Source organism: Anneissia japonica, unplaced genomic scaffold, assembly GCF_011630105.1.
Source record: "Anneissia japonica isolate Jap-2015-1 unplaced genomic scaffold, ASM1163010v1 scaffold288180_len126829_cov150, whole genome shotgun sequence".
NCBI lineage: Eukaryota > Metazoa > Echinodermata > Crinoidea > Comatulida > Comatulidae > Anneissia > Anneissia japonica.
This window is the reverse complement of record NW_022695154.1, coordinates 18,888-45,005: the sequence shown is the minus strand read 5'-3', so window position 1 is coordinate 45,005 and position 26,118 is coordinate 18,888. Positions and strand designations below refer to the sequence as shown.

At 34.1% G+C, this 26,118-nt stretch overlaps 2 protein-coding genes across 3 annotated transcripts in view; both read left to right on the top strand.

Annotated features, from left to right (window-relative positions):
• LOC117101378 (protein KIBRA-like) overlaps positions 1–13,264 on the top strand; it is a 52,941-nt gene extending 39,677 nt beyond the window's left edge. Inside the window, exons 14-22 of one of the 2 annotated variants that reach the window (XM_033241354.1) lie at positions 316–465; positions 781–973; positions 3,164–3,322; positions 4,152–4,243; positions 4,786–5,083; positions 5,531–5,623; positions 6,834–7,002; positions 7,817–8,024; positions 8,363–13,264. In XM_033241354.1, the coding sequence (XP_033097245.1) occupies positions 316–465; positions 781–973; positions 3,164–3,322; positions 4,152–4,243; positions 4,786–5,083; positions 5,531–5,623; positions 6,834–7,002; positions 7,817–8,024; positions 8,363–8,420 (1,420 nt within the window). In that variant the 3' untranslated portion in view covers positions 8,421–13,264. Of the gene's footprint in view, positions 1–315; positions 466–780; positions 974–3,163; positions 3,323–4,151; positions 4,244–4,767; positions 5,084–5,530; positions 5,624–6,833; positions 7,003–7,816; positions 8,025–8,362 lie in introns of both variants that reach the window. The other variant, XM_033241353.1, reaches the window with a different exon arrangement.
• A 991-nt stretch (positions 13,265–14,255) lies between these two features.
• On the top strand, positions 14,256–16,920 carry LOC117101381 (5-hydroxytryptamine receptor 1A-alpha-like). Its single transcript, XM_033241358.1, has one exon. The coding sequence runs from the start codon at positions 15,172–15,174 to the stop codon at positions 16,207–16,209; it is 1,038 nt and encodes a 345-aa protein (XP_033097249.1). The 5' UTR covers positions 14,256–15,171; the 3' UTR covers positions 16,210–16,920.
• The last annotated feature ends 9,198 nt before the right edge of the window (positions 16,921–26,118 follow it).

The following is a 26,118-nucleotide window of genomic DNA, read 5'->3' as shown; positions in this document are numbered from 1 at the left end:
ACCGAAAAAGAGTACTGTTTGTACACTTATGAAAATTTTGAAAATTGTAAACAACCCCTTAAGCATTTTCTGCTTTTATAAATTGATTGATTGATTGATAATTTTCGTATTTTTAGACACGAAAGAGAAAATTGTAATATATTGTGTTGATGATAATGACAGTGGCTGTTAGCATTATTTGCCTTTATTTTGTTAGACCTCTTTCTTTTTTATAGGCATAAAATATCAAAACATAATCTTGAGGATTGTGTAAAATCATCTGTGGGATTTTCCTAAGTAAATCGATTGATCGTTTTATTTTTTTATATTTCTTAGGCATGAACTGGACCTTGGCATTGAAAATCACCTTGACGGTACACAAATGCAGATTCTGTTCAACTATAACACGATGGAGGGCAGGCTGTACATCAGCTTGGAGAAAATTGTCAATTTACAAGGCCTTGGCCTGCATGAGAGCTCAGCAGTGTAAGTATTCCACTCAGTGATGAAAAGCTGCTATATAAATTAGTAAACAAATGAATAAATATGATAAATTGTTTTACATACATTACAGCACTTTATGTAGAGCTATTTCATGAAGATAGAACGCTGAAAGCATACAGTAGACCAGCTCATGCAGGGACTTTCTTCTTCCCTAAGGGTATCTTTGTGTCTGAGCTACCCGGTAAACTGACACTAGCTACTCTTCGACCATCCACTAACTACTGAACTAATGTTTTTGTAATTTTTTTTTTTTTTTTTGTATTGAATTCCTGACTCATCGTATTTTATGTTGTTTAGATTCCTCAAAGGAGACCTTACACCTTGTCCGCCATCGCAAAACTGTTCGTTTCAAACAGGGGTCCTTGTCGACCTGTCGCAGGGCGTCGTTGGCGTCACCATATGCAAAGATATACCCAGCAGTATACTAGCAAACCTCACGTTACATCTCCTGGCTTTTAGTCATAACGAGAAGAATGAGGAGGAGTGCCTGGTAAGTTTTTATGAGTGAGGTGGAATTAATACTTGTAGTACATTTTTCCTGGTTAGAATCCTGTTACTGCCAATCTCGTCGTTATCAGTTCATTCCGTTAATATACCAATGACTTCTGGCTTCAACCACTTGGATCCTAGGGTGCGGAATTACAGCCGAAGCCTACAGTCCCTGAATGGAGTGAAGATCGACAAGGAGATCAATACAGACATGTCAGGTCCTGAAATTGCCAGGCAGCTACAGCCAGGAATGAGGCCTAGGTCGATCCAAGACCTGCGAACTCCGACAACAGTCACAAGATCCAAAACATTTTCTGCAAATCCTGGTACCCATTACATATGTCAGGTAATTTTAGTCTTTCACTTATTCATTCATTAATTGGACAACAACAGCTCACGAAATTGGAAAAAAATTAGGTTGCAATAATGTAAATAGATTTAAGAAACTGAAAATAAAGTAATTGATACTTTTTTTTTTGGTTAAATATGTTAATTACCAGTAGTAGTTATGGTATTAATTATTAAAAAGTACAATTTCATATAAAATTAACACAAGATGCATTTAGGAAATCTTGATCATGATCTGGGCAGCCTTAGGTTTGTTTCTATTGTGGTCTTAAAACTCTGGGGTCTCAACTAAATTGTTAGGAAAAAAATATGGTGCATCATAAAATGTGCTGCATATTTTCAATTAAAATTGACCAGGGTACAAGTAACATTGTCCAGGTTACTAATACAAAATTACTGTTATTATTATTAAATGTTTTATAATTATTTAATTACTTTTTTCCAGTTAAATCGAAGCGATAGTGACAGCGCAATGCCACTCTACAGAAAACCTTTCACGAGGAATTCAATTGACAGACGAAGTATCAGGTGGAAGACTGTCTCTTATACACATCTAGATGTGTATAAGAGACAGGTGTAAAATCATCTGTGGGATTTTCCTAAGTAAATCGATTGATCGTTTTATTTTTTTATATTTCTTAGGCATGAACTGGACCTTGGCATTGAAAATCACCTTGACGGTACACAAATGCAGATTCTGTTCAACTATAACACGATGGAGGGCAGGCTGTACATCAGCTTGGAGAAAATTGTCAATTTACAAGGCCTTGGACTGCATGAGAGCTCAGCAGTGTAAGTATTCCACTCAGTGATGCAAAGCTGCTATATAAATAAGTAAACAAATAAATAAATATGATAAATTGTTTTACATACATTACAGTACATTACAGCACTTATTTACTGCTATTTCATGAAGATAGAACGCTGAAAGCATACAGTAGACCAGCTCATGCATGGACTTTCTTCTTCCCTAAGGGTATCTTTGTGTCTAAGCTACCCGGTAAACCGACACTAGCTACTCTTCGTCCATCCACTAACTACTGAACTAATGTTTTTGTAATAGTTTTTTTTTGTATTGAATTCCTGACTCATCGTATTTTATGTTGTTTAGATTCCTCAAAGGAGACCTTACACCTTGTCCGCCATCCCAAAACTGTTCGTTTCAAACAGGGGTCCTTGCCGACCTGTCGCAGGGCGTGGTTGGCGTAACCATATGCAAAGATATACCCAGCAGTATACTGGCAAACCTCACATTACATCTCCTGGCTTTTAGTCATAACGAGAAGAATGAAGAGGAGTGCCTGGTAAGTTTTTATGAGTGAGGTGGAATTAATGCTTGTAGTGCATTTTTCCTGGTTAGAATCCTGTTACTGCCAATCTTTGAGTAAGACACTTAAATAGTATAATTTCCTTGCACTCTTGGATGAGAAATTAAACCATGGGTGTCTAACATCTTAACTCTGTGGCAAAAATTATTTGAGCACACATTTTTGAAAAGTATATGGGATTGTGTACTGGTGTAATGAGATATTTACTTCCTGGAATCGTGTTTGTGTAGTCTGTTTTGTTGTGCTATTTTAGGGGATTTTCTCTCATATATCCAAGTGAATCAGTGTTACTGACGTTATCAATATTGTCTAACTTTTAATAGGCCGTTTCTATTGTTACACCAGTTTTATACAAATTCCAAATTTCTGATTGGATGTTATTGTGTGTAGGGACCGGAAGAGGACAATGACATTAAATCAGAATCCTTTTTGAATATTTTTGTTAAGTATGAGTTTATGTATTTATTTGATTTTAAATTATTGATAAACTAAATGAATTGACTGTTTTTTTCAAGGGGGTTGCACAAATCCCATTGTCACCGTTCAGCACCTCACTGCAGCCTTGGATCACATGGTGTAACATAATTAACTGTAGGAGGCTAAGAACATCAGAAACCAGCAAGCCGCAGAGTACTCCAAACCTAACATTTACATCCAACCACCCCAGGTTATGTGTAAGTAGATAATTCTTCCAAATTTTGAATAGAGATTTTACTATCATACAGGATTCAAAAGGAACCAGTTGCATCAGAGAGAAAAAAAGAACCACTTGAATCAGGAACTAGTGAAATTTATGCACCATAGGGCACGGGCCTAACAATACCAAGGTTTCACTTACTAAGAAACTAGAAGAAAACTACCTGTTGCTTAGAACCTAAAGAGTTACTTTAGTCAGGACATATGTGAGGTCTCACTACAAAATGAGTCTCATCGTTAAGAAAATAAAAAAATGAGTTTATACTACATTTTGGTAGATCACATTATAAGCTTTAATTTGGTCTTTGAATAGCTTCCCTAGGATAAATAGATCCAGAGATGTTAGCATTTAAAGTTTACGTGTATAAGAACCAGGTTTTGAGAAAATCGGCCTCAAAGATAAACTAACCTAGAATTACAGAATATGCAAAGAGAACACTGTTTTAGTAAGAAAATTCACTTGAAAAGTACACAATCATAAAATATAAGTATCAAGTTATTCAAAAATATTAAAATCAAAATTTTGTAAAAATGTTACCTTTGACCTTTTTTGTTGATTATCTCAATGTGATTTCACCTACGATGCGTCTCATTTCGTGGTGAGACCTCACATATGTGAACAGCTTGCTTAAGGGATTAAGTGCTCACTTGCTGCAGAAGGGGTTATATGCTTCAGGGCTTACGTGGACAACTTGTCCCATGGCATAAAGAAGCCAATTACTTTCTTCAAGAGCCTTTGATTCTTCTCAGAGTAGAGGTAGCTTGAGAAAATTTATTTTGACGAACCATAAATTTTTTCTTGTGTAGGCAAGTGAGATGGACATTAGCAGACTTTACTCATGCACCAACCATCGAAGGGCTTCCGTGGGAGCTGTAGACCACACCCAATTAGATGCTAGGTAAGATATTTAAAAAGGTTATATTGCGATTCACTATGTGTTAGAAGTTAATAATCACTTGAATATATATGTTAATTTACCAAATCGCGAGAGCATTATGACCACTGGTCATTGGATAAAGTACATTGGCAAACCAAAGACTAAACTGTACTGAAAGCCCGACCTCAGAGTTTGAAGCCCAAAGTAAACCACAACATCACACTCCCACTATATATGTCTAGATGAAAAGCCTTACTTCCAGTAACAAAATTAGTAGCCAAATCTATTTCGGGGGTCCTAAGTCTCATGCAACTCTAATAATAATCGATTTCTCGCAAACTAAGTAAATCTACAGTATCGATGGGATTCACCAGACACAACAGAATATAATTAGATGTCATGACTTCATCCATCTTGGAACCCTTTTTTTTTTAATTATATGTATGTTTTACTATATGATTTTGTTACTCTTTTGTTTAATCAAATTTGCATTATTTCATATATTTTCTTATATGGTGATTGTTTTGTTTCTTTTCTACATTAAGATCATTCTCATTTGACAGCGCTCACATTAAACAGCAGAGGAACTTAACGTCGTTATCAGTTCATTCCGTTAATATACCAATGACTTCTGGCTTCAACCACTTGGATCCTAGGGTGCGGAATTACAGCCGAAGCCTACAGTCCCTGAATGGAGTGAAGATCGACAAGGAGATCAATACAGACATGTCAGGTCCTGAAATTGCCAGGCAGCTACAGCCAGGAATGAGGCCTAGGTCGATCCAAGACCTGCGAACTCCGACAACAGTCACAAGATCCAAAACATTTTCTGCAAATCCTGGTACCCATTACATATGTCAGGTAATTTTAGTCTTTCACTTATTCATTCATTAATTGGACAACAACAGCTCACGAAATTGGAAAAAAATTAGGTTGCAATAATGTAAATAGATTTAAGAAACTGAAAATAAAGTAATTGATACTTTTTTTTTTGGTTAAATATGTTAATTACCAGTAGTAGTTATGGTATTAATTATTAAAAAGTACAATTTCATATAAAATTAACACAAGATGCATTTAGGAAATCTTGATCATGATCTGGGCAGCCTTAGGTTTGTTTCTATTGTGGTCTTAAAACTCTGGGGTCTCAACTAAATTGTTAGGAAAAAAATATGGTGCATCATAAAATGTGCTGCATATTTTCAATTAAAATTGACCAGGGTACAAGTAACATTGTCCAGGTTACTAATACAAAATTACTGTTATTATTATTAAATGTTTTATAATTATTTAATTACTTTTTTCCAGTTAAATCGAAGCGATAGTGACAGCGCAATGCCACTCTACAGAAAACCTTTCACGAGGAATTCAATTGACAGACGAAGTATCAGGTGGAAGAAGGTAAGTTAGAGTTTATTAAACAGCATAGTGCAGTTATTTAAAACTGATTAACCAGTGTGTGCGGTGAACCATGACGGTCTGTGTGTGCGGTGAACCATGACGGTCTGTGCGTGCATTGAAGCATGACAATGTTTGTGTCCCTGATTCTACCCATCAAGTTGATCGTCCTTTTTAAATACAGCTTATAGCACAGAATTGTTTTGTAAGAGACCCTAGAACTGTTGTTCCCATGTATAATGTAGCACAATGTGCAAGTTAGGTAACAAGAACACTATTCAGAAAAAAGTAATTGAACGCCTCCTGGTGGACCAGATGTTTCGGGACCCCCGGCAATCCAGGCCTCTCAGTCATATTGTTAACTAATTTGATCCATTTGATATGAACGATTCAGTGCTGTAATTTTAGAATCTTGCCACAGCCAGTAAATTAAGTTGGGCAAAGCCAGTTTGATTTAGTTCACATACTCTTTCCCATATACTTGAACATAGGCCTACATACCTAAATGTTGATGAGTCATAGAATTGGAATTGGTATCGTTCATAACATCTTAACATTCCATGTAAACACACTCATGTCACTCAACAGTGACAAGTTTGCGAATGTTGCTATGATAAGGTGACATGTGATAATGTGGAATTTCTTCTGACTGATATGTAAGCACTTTAAAGACTTTACTGCTCGTAATAAAATTTGGAAAAACCAACCGCATAATTATACATCGATTGAACAACTTTAGTTTTGGCTGATTTGCTATGCTGTTTGGTGAACCACCTTCTGACTGCCAGTAATAATGATTTCAGAATTTTTTTTTTAATAGCGGCCTCAATATGTATTTGTAAAGTTCATGAGTTCATGGTGATCCATCATCGTGTGCTTGTTAACACTTTAGAGTGAGCTAATTAATTCAGCGCATAAACTACTGGGTATTTTTTTGGCCACCCAGAGTTGTTAGCTGAGAGAAACAAGTTACCAATACGATCTTTCATTTATTCTTAAGCAAAGTAATATTGTCTTTGTGAAATAATATCTTTTCTTATTTTTTGCTTTTCTAAATTGATTTCATGGGCTTCAATGTAAAGTAGGTGTCTGTTTACATTGTAAATTTCTTAACATCTTTCGTAACGATTATCCATATTTTATGATATATAATTCATCAAAGATATAAAAAGAAAAATGACATCGTCATTGAAATAATTCTCAATTTTTTTAGAGTAAAATCCTTGAACCACGTCCGGTGGGAGCAAATGTAGTGTACCAAAAAACATCGCTAGATCTGGAGATGGACTTGCAAGCGTCGCGCGTGAAGCAATTTATGCTGAATGAGGAAATCGACAAACTACGAGAAATTAAGCGCTGCATGGAGGAGGCAAAAATGAAAGGTAAATTTACAAGAAATGTCTACTTACAAGAATTGAGTATTTATTCCCTTTCAATTTGATTAGCAACAGGAACCAAATAAATTATTAATGTAGTTAAGTGTTTAGCAACTCCAGCCAAATTTAAATATATCATTTATCTTAAAAGAATGAAACAATATTTCCTTTAAATTTCGTTCTGTGTTGGCTTTCGAAATAAATAATGAATCATTAATTAAGTGAAGTCTTTTAGCAGGTGAAACTAAATGAACGTTAATATAGTTATTTTAGCAACTAACCAAATTTAAACATTCTTTTTATCTTAAGAATTAAATATTTATTTCCTTTAATAACGATTCTGTGTTCAGTTTCTGACTCATTAATGTATACAGGTGTTTTAGCAACTGTAACTAAATAAATCAATGTAATGAAGTAGTTCAGCAACTGGAACCAAATGTTGTATATTCCTTATTACAATAATATCTTGTATCTTGTACAAATCACTAGGATTTTAAATGTAGTCACTTATATCAGGTCCCAATATAACTAAGTTCATCTGATGAGGCACAACATATTTCAGAATAGATAATTGAGTAACACTAAAGTCAATATAAGCATATAAATATTAAAATCTAGTGGCAAAACAGGGGGCACATGCCCCCCTGGCCCCCTACTGGATCCGCGCCTGGTATATGTATGTGATATGACATGTATTATGATCAATCATTTAGTATCCTGCATTTCCCTCAAAATATGAAGTGCCCAGAAATTGTATAATAATCACGAAACGTAAAATAGTTTTAAATTAAAAAAATTTTTTATTCAAATTCTTCTTCAGGTGAAGTGTCAATGCCGACGTCTGTCAGCAATAACAACATCATGAAACGACTTCTAGATGATGCGGAGATGGAGGTCCTGCGACGACATCAAAGCCACGAGGAGATGCAGCAGGCGAAGAAGTCTGACCGTCTGATGAAGAAGACCATCCAAGGCGCTCACCAGATGGCCAAGAATTCAAGCAGTCAGGGAGATATCACAATGTTCAGGTAAGATGACCATATTTGGTCATGATGTGCCTATATATGGTCATGATGTGCCTATATATGGTCATGATGTGATGTCACCATGACCATATTTAAGCATGTCAAATGTTTTTGTCAAATGAAATTTGATAGTGTGGACAGGACTTTAGAGCTCTGTCCACACTGTCCGTCCAATTTTATGTGAAAAATTTGTGTGATGTGCCCATATATGGGTATGATAATGTCATGTTAGTCCTCCCAAATATGGGCATATCACATTTTAGAAATTATTATAGGATGATTTTAATGACTTCAAAAGAAAAAAATTACAATTTATTAACATTTTCTTACTTTTCTTTCAGGGAAAAGTTGGAGTTCTTTACTGCAACAGAGGGACATGTACTGCCCCAAAAATATTAGATGTTCCACTAGGGGTGAATGTAAGGTGCTTGTGCTGGATCGCAGGGCGAAAAGTTCAATGAACCTTGTTTTTCTTTTAGTTAATTTTTTTTTTTAAATCAATTGTATTTTACTGGCAGTCCAAAGCATTTGTATTGTAACCAATTCAGGTCTAACTGTTATTCATGAAATTTTTTTCCACTATTGAAGTGAAAAATATAATTATATTTATGAATTATATGTATATGCATATTTATATATGTATATATATAAATTTGCATGAAATATGCTGTTAACCATGCAGCAGGAATTTTTACTTTGCAATTCTCAGCTAGTATGTTTTTCTAAAAAGCAATGCTCATGGCTTTCTGGATTACAACCAATTGCCAAACGTCTGACTCAAGATGTTTGAATTTTGGCGGATGAGTGTAGGCTCACTGTAGTTACCACATTCATATGTGAAACTGCCACAAAGGTCACCGTGGGCGTGAGAGACGTTTTGTCGGACAATTGCTAATTGTAATTTACTATCCTTCGGTGAGCTTGTTTACCATTTCATTAGTTCGTGTGCTTTTAATTAATTAAACTGCATTCACAAATTGAGATTCAAGAGAAAAACGTGCAAAATTGAATGTGACAGACATATCTGCTGCATTTGGAAAACGTAATCAAATTGTTAGTAGAATTGTTCCTGTATTACGACATACCCGCATTTAATTAATATGTTATTATGTTATTGGGAACATTTGATGCTTTATTTCCAAGACTCAATGCAGGCTGGGAGAGTGGAGGTGTTTTTGAAAAAAAAAAAAATGTGCATTTTTAGAATTGAACACAATACATTGGGATATGAAGGCAGGCACTTGAACTTCCAAACCACCTCTGCACTCCATTAATTGTAATATTTTATTTATGTTAACTTTTTCTGTTGTATAGACCAGTAATGCTTTTTTGTGAAAATTGTGACATCATTCATTTTTATTTTTAATAATTCTCATATAAAAACTATGATGTTTTTGAGTTAGATCACCTAGCCTTTATATGTGGCCTTATTCATTAGGTAATACAATAAATACCAGACGAAAAAGCGCCCTCTATTGATACCTTAGTTTTATCACATACCTATTGAATGTTCAATATGCTACCTCATTTTCATTCTTAATTTTAATTGTAAATTACACAGGAAGTGTTACACCAGCTTAACCCAATACCTCTTGAATAGAGTGGACCGTAAATACCATATTTTGTAAGCTGTATCAATACAGTGCCTGAGTTTTATCTGGTATTGACTAAGGCTACATTCAGACCTGAGAGATACACCAAGCATATCTAACGCTGGGCGTAGGTTAATCCATGGCATAACTAACGAGATGTTCAGACTGGGCAATTATTAAATGCAAAGTATTTGTAATAGCCCATTTTATTTCCTTTTACATGTATGCTTATTGTAATTGATCAAATCCTGGCCGAGTTCAAAATCATTGATGCATGATTGTCATAACTCAGTGGGGTACGCTAATCTGGGGTCTCTTGGTAGATTATCGTAATACTGGCATTCGCTACGCCACACACAAGTTCACACCACTTGATTAACATTACACTAGCGTATATCTCGCTGTGTCTGAACATAGCCTAAAATACTTAGCAAATAAGGCTTTGTGTGAATGCTAGTCAAACTAATAAAATTGAGCACACATTCCATCGCACAGAAGTCATAGGATTGTCGGCCGATGTACACGCTGTAACTTACTGCGTTGTCTATTGAATTGCGCCAGCCAATGACTGTCTGGACATTAAAATAGTGATAGCTTTGCCATCATCATCATTATTTATATTTTAAGGTTACATTTTATCTTTCATAAAATATTGCAATCAGTAGCAGTATTTCCCTTGATTTGTAACAAGGCCTTGATGTACAATGAAATTATTTGTGGAATACCTAACAAGAAAGGAGTAACTGACAGGCCTAATGTGCTTTAAAGTAGTGCTGCAAATCCACTCTATCACTATATGACCTTTTGTATGCAACTGAGAATTTATTATTGAAAAACTCATAAGAAAGATGTTACCATAAGCAGTATGGTTGTTCTACACATGCATATTCCATTTTTTTACTGATTAAAAAAAAGTATTCTTAAAACACACCGCATATGATGGAAAGTAATTTTTTTTAAGTTAAAATAATTTAATTTAAATGGATCTTGAATGAATTTTTTGGTGTTAAAGTTTAAGGGATTCTATCAATGTTTGGCTGAAATACCTCAAAATTCAATTTTTACTTAGAATATTTAAGTTCATTATTGTGTTTTTGTTTGAAATTAGAACAAGAAAATTTTCCTCTTGCCAATAAAAGATGCATTAATGATACAGTTGCTATGTCCTTTGCTAAAGCCCTGTCTACAAATTATGCACATATATAGTCATGATGTGCCTATATATGGTCATGATGTGATGTCATCATGACCATATTTAGACATGTCACATGTTCTTAATTGTCTGATCAGGGCTAGACATTTAAATTGGTTGGTAACCAATTTAACCCTATAGATTAGCAAGACCTGAATTTGTTTCTTTAATTTCTTTTTCTCATTAGAATTTTGTAAATTAATTGTCTCTTTTGAAAGAGCGGATTAAAGTTTTCATTGAATCGGGCCAATAGCCTTTCTGAAGTGTCAATTGAACTGACCACTCAGAAGTCTTTATTTTTGGGCCTTAGCAACACTATCCAAGAGGCGTTGCTTGGTAGAAAGGGTCTATTTATCTAAAGTGATTACCTTGAATAATAACATTTCTCAACAGTGGAAATATTACCAATAATTTTGGGGTTATCAGTAATCAGTGTAGTTTGTATGATGTTTTCTGTATTATTATTATTTTGAATACTGTTATTGTTACTATTATTAATTATTAATGTCATTAATTTTTTTTCTAGTGTTAAGTAATGTTTTAATGAGTGCTTTGTCTGGTACAAAGCAATTTTTATATGTAAATTTTATCTATTGATTTCAGCTTCTGTCATTCATAGAGAAACATAGACTAAATTAAACATATTTAAGGGAATATTTTATTAAAGTATTTTAGAAACAATAATTAACCAATCAAATATTTTACAATGTTTTTTACTGTATTTTAATTATTATTGTTATTTTTCGTATCATTTTTTCATTATTTTTTCATTATCGTTCTGTGATCTTTATCAATAATATGATTAAATTGTATTTATTTGATGCTCTTAAAAATATACAATTATGCACAAAAACTAACTAGGCAAGAAAAAAGAAAGAATTTAAAATTATTCACATAAAAGCATTCAGTTCCTATAAACACAGTAGTACAACAAATCACAATAAACACAGGGATAAAAAATAATATACACATTGTTGAAAATGTTTTTATTATTATTGGTGCAGTACCATGATCTGTTCTAAAAATCCTGAATTAAACAGAAAAGAAATTGGACTAATTTCGTCAGAAGAGTATATCTGGCGAAATTGTATGGTTTTAACTTTTATGTAATTTTATATTTTATAATGGACCGTTCTATAGTGTCAATAACTGGCCAATCAATGGGAATACGCGCATGTCCTACAAACACGCGTGTTATCCCACAAACGCAGCATGTGTTTACGTACGTTTACGCTATTGTTTTGTTGGACCTTGGCAACCGTATCCAAGGGGCGGGGTTTAGCGGAAAGGCCATTATAATAAGAGTCAACTATTGTGGTATTGTTATTCTACTCACGTCAACAAATATAGAGCTTCTAAGTTAGTTTTTTTTTAATTTTTTTTTTCCTTTAATTTATGGTATCTGTATTTAATAATTTCAGATAATGTAACATTTTGGTGTTGGCTGCAAAACATAAGTAGATTGTTACAAATTGTAAAAACATGTTTTATTTTGTAATACTTTGATGAATGTTCACCAGCGTTTGTTTTAATAATATATTGGCAGGGCCAATGCGAAGTATATGTATAAAATTATTGTAATACTTATAAGTATATTTTAACGGAGATAAACGTTAACTTGTAATATGCCTGTACTTTTGAAGTAAGACTTAGAACCGAGGGTCAATGCAGGGGATAGCACTCTTATACTTTTCATGCTTACGATGATTTTCGATAGGTGCATCCATCTAAGGTGTAAATACTTGCATTTAAATTGGCAAGTGATAGATATAAACACACATCAAGGTGTAGGCCTTTTTTTTTTTACAGTAGACGCATAACCTGTAATCTAATGGGGTTTTTTTTAAAGCTCTGTCCAAGCTATATGTTTTATTTCACAAATAGAGAGATTTTACAACCTTACGAAAATAATAACGATTACGAACACGTCATTATCGTTATCGTCGTTCGTGCCTACAGCATCCTTGACAATATTATGCTATAGGCCTACGAGCTGAATACGATCCTCGATTCATGCAGAAGGCACGAATTGCCTATGTTGTGACAGCGTAAGCTTGTGAAAACTCCCTAATACCTGTAATTTTCTCAATAGGTAGTTTTCGCCGCACGATGTTAACCTTAACTTTAACGTCAGTACCCAACATGCAGCGTGATAGCTCCACTCCTATTGTAAACAAATCGAAATACGCATGCGCAAACTCGTAACTAAAGTGCGTCGAGCACGTAAAATCCTGAAATTAACGTACTCCGCAACGCAAGATGAATAAATTATGACGTCATCCGTTAAGGTTAACGTCGTGCGGCGAAAACTGCATATTATGGGCTACATTACGTTATATAAAAATGATGGGTTCTATAGTGTGGACAGAATTCCAGCTAATTTTTTTTCCACCGATGTGACAACGTTGTAATATTTTGTAAAGAATATCTGTAATAAATACATTTCAAAGTAAAAGTGATTAATATTGTTTTGTGTTACTTTTTGTAGAATATAATTTTTATATAAATATAAACTTTGATTGGGCAGTTTAGTTCGAATATCTTATTATTAATTTTGTCTAGTTTGTTTTTCGAATATACATAATCTAAACATAAACAGAATTTAATGTTACAATACATAAAAATTAATCCGATTGTTTCGAATATATTATGGGTAGACTAACGGAAAAAAAAATGTTCGGTTTGGTACTGGGATCGAGAGCATGCTCTTTTGTTCGGTTTGCAGTACCAGGTTGAATTATAATATTGACGTAGAACGTTAATTTAATTTTATGAATGGATGCATTGCTAGCAATTACTATCAACTGATTATCCACGTTATTTGTACTTCATGGTTAATCAAGTTATGATTTGATCAAACCAGTCGTCGACGTCACTCTACTCTTGTAATTAGTATTTGTAACCATTCTAATGTATGTCTGTAGTGAGAAATTTGTGACAGTGATCACTCAATATAGGCATCATTATCACCAACATATTATTATTATTATTGTTATTATTATTACTGTATTATTATCACGTTACGAATACCTACCTTAAGGTGAACTTAGGCAATGGAGAAATTAGAGAACAATTTTTTTTAAAACGACTTTAAGGGGAAATAACATGATGTTAAAGGGAAAATAACAAAAGATATTCACATTAAATCCGATTTAGAGACAATAATAATAATTATTATTATTATTATTATTAATTTATTCATTTTTATGTTAGGCCTATTTATTTATTTATTTTTATATTATTTTTTGGCTAATTTTTATCATTTTTTTATTTCATTATTCAGTAATTTTTTTTTTTGTAATTCTAAATATCTGAAGATCATGGTACTTGTAGTGGCTGCAATCAGGCACTTGCTCAATTTATTTAAATTACTTCCGATGCTATAGCGCCCTCTAACTGGACGATGGATCACTTGATTGTTCGATTCATAATGAAGCAGACAAACAATACTTTATGGTTGAAATACAGTTGTGTATTTGTCGTCATAATTTCAACTGAAATCAACAAGCGAGACAACGGTCGATTCCCTTCAGTTGAAGAAGAGCGTACGTAAGAATTGCCTCAATATTTGTCAATATTAATAAAAATGTAACAATCTTAAGCCAGAAGCGCATGTCGATAAGTTTTGCTCTGGTGATCATTCTTTGATTAGATTTTGCTTTATTTGATATCATTGTAGCTGTTATTTTAAAATACTGTGCATTTTATTTGATGTCCATTAGCAATCTGTAAGATTAATGATCTCATCATACTCGTTTCAAGTGGAATCCGAGACCATCCGATACTCAAGAAATTTTTACAAAGATGCTTTATCAAAATGGACTTTTACCAAGGATTTCTTTTACCTTGAAATATTCTTTGGAATATATTGTACTTCAGTTCTATCCTTCATTGTGTCGAGGAAAGGTGAATGAGGTCTTCATAGGCCTATTACCTAATTGAGATTTGACTGCGATGCACAATTTTCGAAATCATCTTTGTTGGTTTGCCAAACAACAAAGTATTACGAAGGTCATTTTATAATATTGAAGGTGTTACACTTTCTTTAGAATAAATAAAGTACGTACTGCTAAGGCCTTACACTTTTATGCATCGATTTGTAAATGGATTCTCACACTGGTTGGCACAACTCCGCATTTCTAACAAACCAAACGATTTTATTTTTAAGGAAAATAATTCTGGGACATACTTAGTTAAATTTAGTATGAATTTTAAAATCTACAGTTACATTGTCTTCGAATCAAGATGCTTCCGAGTTCCAGCAAGTCGTTTAGGATAAGTTTAATCCGGTAACACGTATACGGAATAGTTTGTATTATATTACACTGGTCATCACAAATTATTATATGAATACATACATCCGGATATGGCTACAGCATACTGCATGATGGAATTGAATTCGACTGACCAAGAGTTGGAATACAATTCGATCGCTATGGTGTTCCAGAGTGGATTGATGTTGTTTATAATTCTGTCGGGTTTAATTGGAAATGCCATCACTCTCTATGCTTTGAAGATAAACACTGTATTCCACACGAAATCTTATGTTTTTATAGCAAATCTGGCCGTTGCTGACTTGCTGAATTGTTTGCTTGGAATGCCTGTTATTCTTGTGTCTTCTATATTAAATGAATGGGTCTTCGGGGAAGCGCTATGCAATATCATGGGCGGCACGACGGTTCTCTTTTGCTCGACAAGTTTGCTAACTCTGTGTGCGATATCGGTAGAACGGTATGTCTGTATAACCGATCCGTTTAAATACGACATGAAATTAACAGAAAACAGATTGAAGTTTGTAGTTTGCTGGACATGGTTTCAAGCGTTTATTTTTGCTGTTCTTCCGATCACCGGATGGTCAACATATGTTTATATATCAAATGAGTTTATCTGCACTGTAGATTGGGGTAACCATGAGAGTTACACAATAACTCTTTTCATTTGCTGTATAGGGGTACCGTTTGTCTCCATGATGTATGCTTACTTGAACATACTAAAAGTTGCACGTGCACAACTGCGCAAGGTAGCAGCACTAGATTTTGCCCAACCCTCGAATGCAAAAACCAAGTTGCGTAAAGAAACTAAGGCTGCGTTCACGCTGCTAATTGTTATAGGAACGTTCTTCATTTGCTGGATACCTCATGTAATAAGTATGGCGTGCTTAATGTTCGAGAATTGCCCTCTACCCGATTGGTATTTCACGACAACCACGTGGTTAGCTATGGCAAATTCTGCGTGTAACCCAGTAATTTACGGCATTCTTAATAAAACTTTCAGAACTACTTGCATGTCGATCTTACGACGACGGTTTCAAACACAGTCACGTATATTTTCTATGACTGCCAAACCTGAAATATCTCGCGCCAATAACCACAACATTGTGCACCATATCTCGTCAATACCTTAATATTCTTACATAGCTTTCAATATAATATGGATACCCGTTTCTTAGTGAAACATATGCTGTATTATAGACATTCATTAGGGCTTATGTGATAGTCCAATTTATTCGTTTAATAATTTCAATATAACTGTATATAGGCCTCGGTGTGGGAATATCAATTATATAGTAAACTATAACAGAATATATACATTACTTCGACACTTTTAGTGTTATTATTTCAAAAGCTATGTCATGCCCTCGTGAGAATGCTCTAATAACATAAAATACGTACGTTCATTGGAAGCCAACTCTTTCTTCTTTTGAAGAAGTTTTTGTAGTTTTGCAATTCTATGTTTTCCTTTATTTAGTTTAATATCATACAATTGCTTATTGTAAAATATTTAACAACAGGGCTAGGATGAAACAATCAGGTAACCATATTATGTATCGTACCTGTTTTGCATTGTCAACCGGGAAAGAAAACATTCATAAGAAAAAAAAGAGCGTGGTTAAAATTAAATGGGCAAATTGTCTATTCGAGTGTTTTACTTAATATCCAAAATGCCACAATGTTGGCGTCTGAATAACCATTATAGATCATCACACACCAACCAACTTACATGTGCACAATAATATAGTCCGTCAACTTTCAAGCACCAGGCCGTGGAAATAACATAATTTGAGACCACCACCGGAAGTAATGAGACATAAAAAGTATAGTACTAGTAGATAGTATGTGGGACCGTGTTAGTCAGATAAATATATATATATATATATATAAATATATCCTATATATATATTTATAGGATATATTTATATATATATATATATATATGTATATCACAATGGTAGCTCTTTATTGAGTAACTTTATATAGTTTATTATTCAAACTTTAGCCAGAGGTCCATTCTCCACTTGTTGAAGCGCGCCAGCATAGACTGCTGGTGAACCTTGTTTAATAAATTATTTACTCAAATTAGTTACTCAATGAGGTGCTACTACCAGTGATTAATTTTCATAAAGTGAATCAATATATTCTATTCAATTCAAAAGACATTTATTTTCGTCCATAAAAAAAAAAAAAACAATGAAAGAGAGAGTACAAAGTACAATGCGAACAAATATATAAAAACAAATTTAAAGATAAAATATGGGCCAAGTACAGAATTTTTTTAATTAAAATTAAAAGCTTATATAGCTTACGCTTGGTTTACATTGCTAGCAATTAGGCTTGAGAAATGTTTCCATGCTTTTACCTATATCTATTATGTAGATTATATGTAGTCGTTCCTATTTTTGTATTTATATTCCCGTGTAATACATCCTTTTGTATGCACATTTCTTTCGAAAGTGCAAGTATAGTTGAAAAGGGGCAATTTACAGTCTTAACATCAATTTTAATATAATCTCAAGCCCCTTTTCCACACAATATTGTTGACAATTCGTATATAGAAAGGTACAATATAACACATCGTGCGGGACGGTCCCGCATTTCAAAGTGATTTTGAATGAAACACGCATTTTGCAGAAACACATGCGTGATCATAAATTTGTTACGCATTTAGCACTATCACGAATTCAGTGGAAAATGTATTTATAAATAGAAGAAATTGGTTTTATTAAAAATATAAAGACGGTAATGCAGTAACTTGAGCCATTAGAGAGCTTCGTTATCTAATTCGAGAATCATTTCACCGACAATATTTCTCTTTCTATACCAAAACAACCCAGGCAACCACGCACTTAGTAGGATTTGGAGGCGCGTGCGGGCTTGCGCGTTCATTGTCACCAACTGTTGATTAGGCATATTTGGCTGAAACTCGGACTCCACTGGGGCTCCACCCCTGGACCCTGGAGGCGGCCGTGGTGGCCCCTGACCCCCAGCCAACTGGTGTAGTAACGCATTTCAAATCTCTTAGGTTGGTAACTACGGTATTTGTATCTTATTCCGAAAATAATTTATTTTTTGCCCCAGTGTCGCTACAAAACCAGTAATGAGAGCGTTCCTCGTGGGTCCGTTTTAGCTGAGAATGCATGTACGTCCATGCTCTCCGATCGTGAAGTAAAGGCTGATGGGAATTTTCTGAAGTGAGAGAATATTAATGATGGCCTGATGGATTCACATTATGCATGTTTTTGTTATTTCTAATTAGTACAAAAATGTTTACATTTATATTGCCTATTATTATTATTATTATTTATTATTGTTTATGTCAATCAATGTGTATGGTGGGCCTCCCACTGTGGTTTGGTAAACAATTATATTAGCCTATGGAACAAAAGAAGAAAATTTGCATATACCTGTATTATAATAGGCCTATGTGTTTAATTACGATGAAATATTGCTTGATCATGCTTTTTAAGCTTTGGCTAAAGGAACACGCGGCTGTTTGTTTTTCAGTGTATTACAGAGTATTATGTCCCCTTCTTGATTGTGCTTTTTAATATTTCTAAGCATAATCCTTCGATACCTGGAAGGTTCAGAATATTCATAAGTTCAATGTTGCGGTACTTTAATCAGTCTGATTGAAAGAAGTGCAGCAAGTTGTTTTTTTTCCCTCATGTCTAGTCTACTACCGGTATGGGCAGGTAGGATATGTCAAATATTGGTAAATCGTTTTAGTAGTTTTTTTTTTTATCTTCAATTAAATAAGAAGCAGTACATAAATAATTCATGTAAAAAACATAAAGATTTCTGCTCTCTACTTCGTCACCATATGTTATATTTTCTGCTATTAAAATTTTTTAATAGCAAAAATTCATGAAGAAAAACTATTTAATTGGTTTTTTTTTTATCTTCAATTAAATAAGAAGCAGTACATAAATAATTCATGTAAAAACAAAGATTTCTGCTCTCTACTTCGTCACCATATATTATATTTTCTGCTATTAAAATTTTTTAATAGCAGAAAATTCATGAAGAAAAACTATTTAATTGAAGTTGAGTGGCCATGATAAGCTAGAATATAGGATCACCGTAATAGGAAATGAGGTGAAAACAATTAATGAAGCACTCCTTAAGACAATTTTCCGAATGTAATATGTGGCCGTTTTCGGCTCCCTGTCTCCCCCCACCCCCTTCCATTCATATGCCTGACAGCCGGGTGTAACGCTTCAAATCAAAAGTCAAGGTAATAAATATTCTTGTATTTGAAACATAATCCGAAACGTGTCTATATGACTGTGAACAAAATTAATGGATACAACATCATTCCCAACACATTATAGGCCTATTAATAATGCTAATAAGATTCTGATGATAAGAAGCAGTACATAAATAATATGTGAAATCAATTATTCATAAAGATTTTTGCTCTCTACTTGGTCACCATATTAAATTTCCTGCTATTAACATTTTTTAATAACAGAAAATTCATGAAAAAAACTATTTAATTGAAGTCAATTAGACCTATTCATAAAGATTTCTGCTCTCTACTTGGTCACCATATTAAATTTTCTGCTTTTAACATTTTTAATAGAAAATTTACGAGGAAAACCTTTTTAATTGAAGTCAATTATTCATAAAGATTTCTGCTCTCTACTTGGTCCCCATATTAAATTTTTTGCTATTAAAATTTTTTTAATAGCAGAAAATTCATGAAAAAAACTATTTAATTGAAGTTGGGTGGTCAAGTTTGATAAGCTAGAATATAAGAGTCACCATAATAGGAGATGAGGTGAAAAAATTAATGAAGCACTCCTTAAGACAGCTGGGATTGAAACACCGATCTGAATTTGGGTAGGCCTAATCAAACCATTCCCACTACGCGCCAAACCGCTTCCGCTTATTTATTTATTACATATTCGGCACAACAAATCAGAAAAGGACCAGAGGGGTGCCTGGAGGACACCATGGGCTGAGAGCTCAACACAAGGTGTGGGTATCCTCTAAACCCCTGACCAAACGAACAAACAATAACAACAAAACAGCACAAAGGCAAAGACAACATATCAGAATAAAATAGCAAATAAAAAGATTGATAAAATAGATTTTAAAAAATGTTACAGACAAAAGTTAAAAAAATGGGTTTACAGGATTTCATTTTGCTAACCACACAGTTTAAATCGATGTTAAAATACCAAAAAGAACAAGGAATGATTAAAAACTAGCCTACATGTTTAAAATACGGTTTAGAATTGGAATAATTACAAAATGTGAAAATTAAAAATATATACAGGATGTTTAAACAGTAAAACAGACTGCAAGCAGCACAAGTTAAAAAATCACCGTTATCTAGTTTTCCCATGAAGAGTGTAAAATGTTGTGAAACCGTATTTTCAAAACCATGTTCGTTCAGACTTAAACGGAGGTTGACAGGAAGATCGTTCCAGATGTTTGCAGCCTCAACATAAAGTGAGCATAAGAATGAAGTGCGAACATGAACCCTAAAGAGCGTGGTGTGATCGTGGGATTTTAGTATGAAATGAATATCAAGATTAGATGGGAAATAGCGTGAGGAAAAAATAACACTTTAAACGCTCCTCCTGACAGGAGAGAATATATGAATATTGATGGGAATTACCATACTGAATATGTAAAAGTAGGCACTGCTTACTACTACCTGAAAAAAAGCAAATTCTATTTTACCAAAAGATATTAACGCACAATGTATAAATCACTAGTTGCTCCCTATTTTGAATATTGTCATGTTATCCGGGGGCGCTCAAAATAATGCATAATAACTAGGAGGACTAGGAGTGAGTCTAGCAGGGAAGACTTACAGAGTCCAAGCAGAGTCTTAACTTAGATAACCTTGAGAGGAGGCTGTATCAGAATGAGGCCATCACTATGTTCAAAATTACCAATAATTTAGTACCAACATACCTAACAAGCAGATTCCATAATAAAGAATGTCTCTATGACACCAGATCTGAAAATAATTTAACACTACCCAAACCAAGAACAGACTATAAAAAAAACGTAGCTTATCATACAGAGGTGCTAAATTATGGGATGAACTTAGTGATGACCTCAAAAATTCAAATACAATTTCCAATTTTAAAATGAAAATAAAAATCAGTTAAAGTATTATAGTTAATAATGTAAGTTTATTTACGATAATTCAGTTTAGTTAATGCAGTTAAGTTCCTTTCAATAGGCCCTAAAGTGACTTTTTTTAATTAGTCTATTTTTACCTTTTTGTTTTAATTTCTGTTTCGTCGAGTTATAACAATGCCTTGACGGCCTTGTTGAAAAACACCATTGGGATCAACTAGTCTTTATGATCACGCAATAACATGTTGACGGTAATTATAGTAGTTCCACATTTTCAGAGAAATTATAATATTAAGGCGCGTTTGTTTGAGTATATACGTATCCATTTTACACTTTAAAATAAACGCCCCTCTCAAACCCTTCTCAACAGTAAATGCCCCTGGCGTTTAATCGAATAAATACTACCGGTATGTTATAATTATTAGTGAAGTAAGTTATTCAGCAATAGAAATGAGCGCTGCTCTGCAATAAGTTTTACGTAGTTCTGAAATGGTAGCAGTCTACATCGTATTTTTTTTTTTCTTGCGCTTTTTTCTGGTGTAGAGTTCCATTTATTCAATTCAATTCAATTCCTTTTAATTTCAAACAATGTTCATATCAAATAATACACATAAGTGAAATTAAAAATAGAATTAACAGCTTATTTCATCAACATAGCAAATTTCAGTCAAGCAGATTATTATTCCAGCTCAATTTTTCAATAACGAATTTTAAGGGATGTTGGATCATCTCGATGTAATAATTTATTCTACTGAAATAACATACTTGAATTTCAATGAAGAGAGTGCATGCCCGAATTTGTATTCACATATATAGGATGTTATAAGATCTTTGGCTTAGGCATAGATAAATATGATGTGGAAGGGGTTGACGGAGGCCCGGAACGCTTGTTTTGCAAGTCGCCACTGCATCGTACGACCGTCACACGACGAAGGAATCCAACGACCTTTCCTATGAGCGCTAGACGACGCGACGCCATCTGCTGATTTTCGGTGGTCGTTTGAACGGATAGTCATTAAAAAAGATCAGTTACGCTCACGTGCGTCCGTCGTCGCGTTGCATTCTTCCTAGAATCGCGTCGGCCGACGACTCGACCGCAGGGCAAAGTGAGTGCCCGGCTTAAGGTAATGACAAGCTCGCTTAATAAGGTCCGCTAGTCATAACATTACCTCTATAAATGTGTTCGCAAGTCATAATCAAGAAAATAGTTTGCTATTCATAGAAAAAGGACCACTATTCATATGTTTTGCTAGTCATAATCAAGAAAACGCGACATCGCGTTGCGTTCTTCATAGAATCGTGTCGGCCGACGACAGTGCCCGGCTTAAGGCAATGGCAAGCTCCCTCGTATTAAGGTTCGCTAGTCATAACTTTACCTTTCTCTATACTATGGGGTCGATAGTTATAATCAAGAAAATATTTGGCTATTCATAAAATAGGAACCACTATTCATATGTTTTGCTAGTCATAATCAAGAAAACGCTTTAATGGTAAAAAAATAGCACTATGGCTACTTGCCACCTACGGTACTAATTTTCCCCATGGACTTTTCCACCTGGAGAGTTATTCCCCCGGGCTATGTATTTTTCCTCTGACTTTTTCCCATTGATTTTTTTTTCATCAGGTTATGTTCATTATACTTTATAAGGCAGAGAACATCTTTTTTTTTATTTTGTGTTTTCTCTATATCAATTATTGTCTAATCTTTGTAAGGTTAAACTATAAAGGTGTGCAGATGATACAAAAGCGTTATTTAATCAATTCACTAATTGACCCTTGATGCATTCGCAATACAGTACTGATGAAGCCTAAAGATACATTGTAGACACGTTTTAAAATTTTTAATCTGGGTTTACATAAGAAATAGAGGAAAGGAAACACGATATCTTTATAACATTTGCTCTTTTGGAATTTCGATATCACACCTATTTCCTAGTCTATCTTATTGTCTTAACATTCTCTTTACCGTATATTAGAGTGTGAACAGAATATTGATATTTATTCTTTGCTTAAAGTTACAGAATTTTAATGTTCGCACTACCCCAATATTGTTGTGTAGCACACCAAAAAGAAGAATTTGAAATTATCCAAAACATTATAACGAGTTTCTTAATTACTCAGACGTTATATTTGTCCTGTGAGCACAACTCAAAACATATTTTTGGCCCTTTAAACAAATTAATTAAGAATCGGGGTTGTATATAATATGTTGTTTCTCTCCTTCCAAGAGTGAAGCAGGTAAGAGGCCAAGTGTTAATTGCACTGGTTTATTTCATGCAGTGAGCTGAGAAATGTCCTAATAATAATGATTACTATGTCAATAAACAAATAAAGTGCTTTGAGACTTCAGGTAAGACAAATAATCAAGTCAATATAACACTTATTCAACAATGGTTAAAAATAACAATACATCTGAGGGAAAAAAAACAAAGACCATCATTTAGATCATTGGAAAATCAATATGGTGTCAAATAACGAGTAAGGAGTGGTATTTTTTTGTTAGCCATTACATAACTGAAATTTTGGTTCGTCTCCAACTCAAAATAATGATATTGATTAAGTGACACTCATTACATTGACTTAACGATTACGTGTTTGATACGATGATTTTTGAAGGGTCACGTGGTTAACCTCAAGACTATATTTCTTCTACTTCAGCATTATTCCGTTATAGGATTGGAATATTTCAATTTGACTAATGGTAATTAAATAAAAGGAAGACCTCGTAAAATATTGACGTACCGTACTCAAGTAACGCAGGTATGCAAAACTGGACGCTTAATGATTCAACTGTAATGTAATTCATTAACCTAATTTCATTATAATACACCAAGGGCCAGAACAAATAGTTGTATACAAAAATGAAGCATCTATTTTTTTATTTAAAAAACAAATCATCTTCATCATCATCATCTTTATTATCATCGTCGTCGTCATTATCATCATTATCATATTTTATTATCTTTATCGTCATCGCATCGTCATAATTATCAGTGGCGTAACTACCGGCGGTTTAGTCGGTTGTTAGGCGGAACCGGGGCCAGAGGTTCAGGGGTCATGGTTCCCGCCTCCATAAGAAAATTAGATAATATAATTTTGTGTTTAATGAATAGGACTATATCAAAAATATATAGTATATAAAATATAGTATATAAAACCTCATAATAGGCCTTATATAATACTATATGCCTACAGCATAATTTAATGTAAAGTATAATGGTTACAAATAATTAATTCAACAATCTTTTTATGCCTAGTTATGAAAATAAGCCACAAACAGATATCATCGTGATAGATTTAAGGACGGAAGAATCGTCATTTTGAGTTCTACAAACCCAAGATGGGAGAGGCGGCCTAAGTCAGAATTAGCACTCTGATTAGACCTAAATCCAACAAAAAGCTGCAGGGGAAGACAGAAAGACCGGTAGGCCTAAAGTGATTAAAGCCAGCAGAGATGTCATATTTAAGGCATTTAAAAAAGCTATTTACCCAAGTTAGGCCTAGACAGAAGTTCGATTCTGTTCTCCTTTTCGTTGCTGTACAACGAATAAAAGAAGTTGCTGTCGGGTTTAGATATATTTTACAATAAAACAGATAGCCCTTCCCTATGACCTTACTTGCTTCTTTCGTGGCGGCGCCAGCGTCTGAATTCTGGAGGTGGGGGGGGGGAGGTACAGTTTTGGGGGGAAAGGTCCCCGACGAGAGCAAAGTGCGTCGGGTCGGGCGTCGAATAAGATGATACGGAAGTGATCCAGGGGGCGGAGCCCCCGAAAAAAAAAAGTTTGGTATTTCAAAAGCTACTTAATCGATTTTATATGTAGATAGTCTACTGATATGAAGAAAATACATATAATTGTTTTCTCATTGGGGGAAGGGACATTTTATGGGAGTAAATGCTTCCTTGCCCCCCGTAGCGTCGCCACAGTTCTTTCAATGGCTTAATCAGATCATAGAGAAAATAGAACAGATTTTCTCTATGATCAGATCAACATGTTCCCTTTGAAATCACCATTTCATCATAGGAAAATTTGGCCTCTAGCCTCAGATTTTAGGTTCCGATATAGGCCTACTAATTTATCTTATGTTGACATACATTATAAGTATAATTGGTAAATACAACGCTTTTCAGGAACACAAATGAGTTGATTCGAATCCTTGACTACGGTACAGTTGGGAGATTCATCAGATTCATTAAATTGGTTTAGTACGGTAAAGGGAATTGAACAAAAGTCTAATCATTCATGCACAACGGAAAGCGAAGAGAAGAGAAATATCAAGTAACTCCAAGTCAAGACATACAATTGTGATTCATCATTTCGACTCTTAATTTCTATGGTCATCAGGAAGTTTATATTTTCCAATATTTATAGCAAAAGTGATTCTATTCAATTGAAAGCTAACAATTAGCCTGCTTACAAACTGAGCAATTAAAATTTATAATTACATATTAATGTCAAACTTGCTTTCGAATCTTTTAAATTATCTATTTTTTTGTAATGTAAATGCCAACCAAAGATACTAGAAGTACAAGATAGAGTTCTTGCATTGTAAAAATGAGGCGGAAGTCGTGCCCAACGTAGGCGGCGCCCTTCTTTTCAACCATGCAAGTTTCCTATACTTCGTGCCCAACGTACCTTCTGTTGCTAAGTACAGAGCCATAGATAGAAAGAGTTGCGACATTGAGAATTTAGAAGCCATTTTGTGTCATACGCGATGCGCGTTATGTGTCTAACGCATAGAGGTATAATAATAGCTCTATGGTCTAACGTGATGTGCGTTCCTGTGTATAATATTGTATAATACAGTTAGCGGCCTCCTGTATAGTTTAATTTCATTTAATATTTTTAGCAGTCGAATTTCATGTAACTATTTATAGATTTTTTTTAATGATTTCACTACTTTATATCCAATTTCATAGGTCTATTATAAAATAATAC

Bases quoted from the DNA above. Each gene is read 5' to 3' on its own strand.
- LOC117101381 (XM_033241358.1), top strand. From the start codon at position 15,172: ATGGCTACAGCATACTGCATGATGGAATTGAATTCGACTGACCAAGAG.